Source organism: Phytophthora parasitica (genome assembly GCF_000247585.1).
Source record: "Phytophthora parasitica INRA-310 unplaced genomic scaffold supercont2.35, whole genome shotgun sequence".
Classification (NCBI taxonomy): Eukaryota; Oomycota; class Peronosporomycetes; order Peronosporales; family Peronosporaceae; genus Phytophthora; species Phytophthora nicotianae.
The window spans coordinates 120,604-123,165 of NW_008649021.1; the positions used below are offsets into that span (position 1 = coordinate 120,604).

At 57.6% G+C, this 2,562-nt stretch overlaps 2 protein-coding genes across 2 annotated transcripts; both read left to right on the plus strand.

Moving 5' to 3' along the window:
• Positions 1 to 171: 171 nt before the first annotated feature.
• On the plus strand, positions 172 to 986 carry PPTG_12613 (hypothetical protein; the record flags this gene model as incomplete). Its single annotated transcript, XM_008909741.1, has 3 exons — positions 172 to 181; positions 242 to 521; positions 623 to 986. The coding sequence occupies 3 exons, from the start codon at positions 172 to 174 to the stop codon at positions 984 to 986; spliced, it is 654 nt and encodes a 217-aa protein (XP_008907989.1).
• Positions 987 to 1,504: 518 nt separating this feature from the next.
• PPTG_12614 (hypothetical protein) lies at positions 1,505 to 2,325 on the plus strand (the record flags this gene model as incomplete). Its single annotated transcript, XM_008909742.1, has 2 exons — positions 1,505 to 1,945; positions 2,020 to 2,325. The coding sequence occupies 2 exons, from the start codon at positions 1,505 to 1,507 to the stop codon at positions 2,323 to 2,325; spliced, it is 747 nt and encodes a 248-aa protein (XP_008907990.1).
• Between the last annotated feature and the right edge of the window lie 237 nt (positions 2,326 to 2,562).

The following is a 2,562-nucleotide window of genomic DNA, read 5'->3' on the forward strand; positions in this document are numbered from 1 at the left end:
CCATCAATCAGCTTCTTGTTCGCAAAAGCCAACTGTCACTTCACCACAATCGTCCCCTGAGTGAGAGTCCACAGCACCAACTGTCGGGCTTCACTCACCGATCTTCGTCTCTCGCAGCAACTTCTCGCCTGCGTCATCACTCGCCTCCGGTGTCAGCGCAGCCACGTCGCCATGTCTTCCGGTGTGTCCATACTCATGCGTTGTTGGCCTCTTCTTTGTTGCTAACTCATGTTCACTGCAGATGGCAGCGCTTTCGTTGACCTCACGTCTTCGCAATGCTCTTCTCCACGCTCTGCCGCGCGTGGCGGCCCTGCCACAGTGTCGACTGTCGCGCTGGCCGACCCTTCGCTAGACCTTGCCGGTGTGCGGGCTTCGCTGAGTGCGCTGCAACTGGCCATCGACCAGACCGAGGCACTGCGCCGCGAGTTTTTGGCTACGCGACGTCGAGCGGAGGATCTGGATCGTCAGCTCGCGGACGCGGCCAATGCCGCGTCGCCCTTCGTGCTCTTTTACCAGCACATGTACGAAGTGGTCCATCACCAGCTGGAATCTACTCGGACAGAGCTCGCCGAGTGCCTGAATGCACTGCAGGAGTGTCTCGATAACTCCCGCTAGCTCGAAGCTTACTGCCTTCGGTATCACAAGCAGTGTCGGAGTTCCAAGATCGGATCTCTACTTTGGAGGCACAGCTGGCTGCTGCTTCTTCGTTTGGCGTGATTATCCCGCCTGCCACAGCTCGTCGCATAGCGGATCTGGAGTCCCAGCTCGCGCGGTCCCAATCTGACTTACAAGTCGCGCGTGATCGCCAGCCTTCTCTCGCTTCTGAGCTTCGTGCATCAGCTACGTCGCACAAGGCTGCTCAAGCGGAAGTAGATCGCCTCGAGGCCACGATCGAGCGTAAGCCTCGTCGCTTCCGCACCTTGCGTGACAACTATGAGCGTCGCTTGAAGGTTGCCGACAACACGATTGCCCCACATTTCGCCTAGCTTGATCGTTTGCAGGATCGGGTATCGACACTGGATCGGGATCTCCTGCAGGCTTCCCAGCGTGTCCGCGCGGCAATCTCTCAACGTGATCAAGCCAGGGCAGAGCGTATCGCCACCCGTGAGTACCATTCGTATCTCGTGTCACAGAGGATCGTGTCTCAGCAGCTCGAGATACCATCTCCCGGCTGGAAAAGCGGATTAACCAAGTCGCGAAATCTCAGAAGTCGCGTGGAGATCTCGAGCTCGCGCTCGCAGCGCTTCAGCAGGAGAGAGACGGTCTGGTAGTTCAAAGAGATGAATTGCTCGGCAGCTTGGCGGGCGTTTCATGGAGGTCACCAATCTACGGGCCGAGCGGGACCAGGCGCAAGAGAGATTGTGCAGCTTCCGATGTGGGCGCGCATTCCGACGGTGGCGAGAGCTCTTCCGGCAAATCTAGTTCTACTCGCGTCTTCGACTCGGACGCCGTGGGAAGCGACAGTGGTTCTCCGTAGTTGAGTCGCGCTAAGGACCAGTTTGGGATGCCGCCCGGCCCCCTATCGGACACTGAGCTGGCGGATCTATCGCCTACCACGGTTCCCCGATCGGAGTGGACCCCCGGTTATCGTGCCCGTCGTAGGTTCCGCAGTCATGATATCGTCCCCTGGTCTGCGCAGGATATTCGTCAGACAAGAATCGTGGAAATTGACGCGGATCTGTTCTTTCACCACTACGCCAAGCTGATGGAGTGGCTAATCCCTCTCCACCACTCCGTGCCTCCGCTTGGAGAGTGGCGAGACGATCTGGTAGACGAGAGCAACGTGCGCGACTTGATGGAGTCTGCCCCGTGGGAGATCCTTGCTGCCAAGATTGATCCTCTCACGTTCAGAGGTCGGGGTTGGTTTCGACGCATGATGCAACTCTACGCTTTCTACGAGGATGAGCATCTTCAGGCTTATTGGGACTTTACTCATGCCTTTCCGGTGAGCATCGCCAAGCGTCGCGCCAGTCGGTACTTGGATGCGTTCTATACTGATCGCAAGCAGCGTCGACCCAGGGCCGGCGCCCGGGGAAATCGTTCCTTCAAGAGGTGCTGATCGGCTTGCTCCGGGGTTACTGCGACCTCGACTTGTTGCTGGATCCCTTCTTTCTGCATTTCCCTCGACCTGGCGAAGTAGGTGCTTGGTACCCTGGGATCGAGGACGGAGCCGATCCCGCAGATCTACTGGAGGCGTTGGCCATTTCGGATGGCAACCACTATCGCGACGTACCAGAGGACCATCCAGCGCTTGGGATCGCTCGTTTGCCTGGCAAGTTCGTGTCCTCCTCTCCTGATCGTGTCCTGCCGTTATGTGTTGGCTAGCAACTTGTAGGTTTCAGCGCTCGTCAAGAAGGCCCCCTCCGATCTAACCCGACTTAATCCATGCGTATCTTCTTCCATTCTTTTGGAATTGTTTGAGGGTGTATTGCCTAGATTTTCCGGCCTATGCAGGCCCACGGCACTCCATATGCACCACCTCCTTCTTGAAATCTGCAGCCTTCCAGCAGATCCTTCTTCCTCTCACTTCTCCACGGTGGCCAACCCACCGCAGATGTTCTA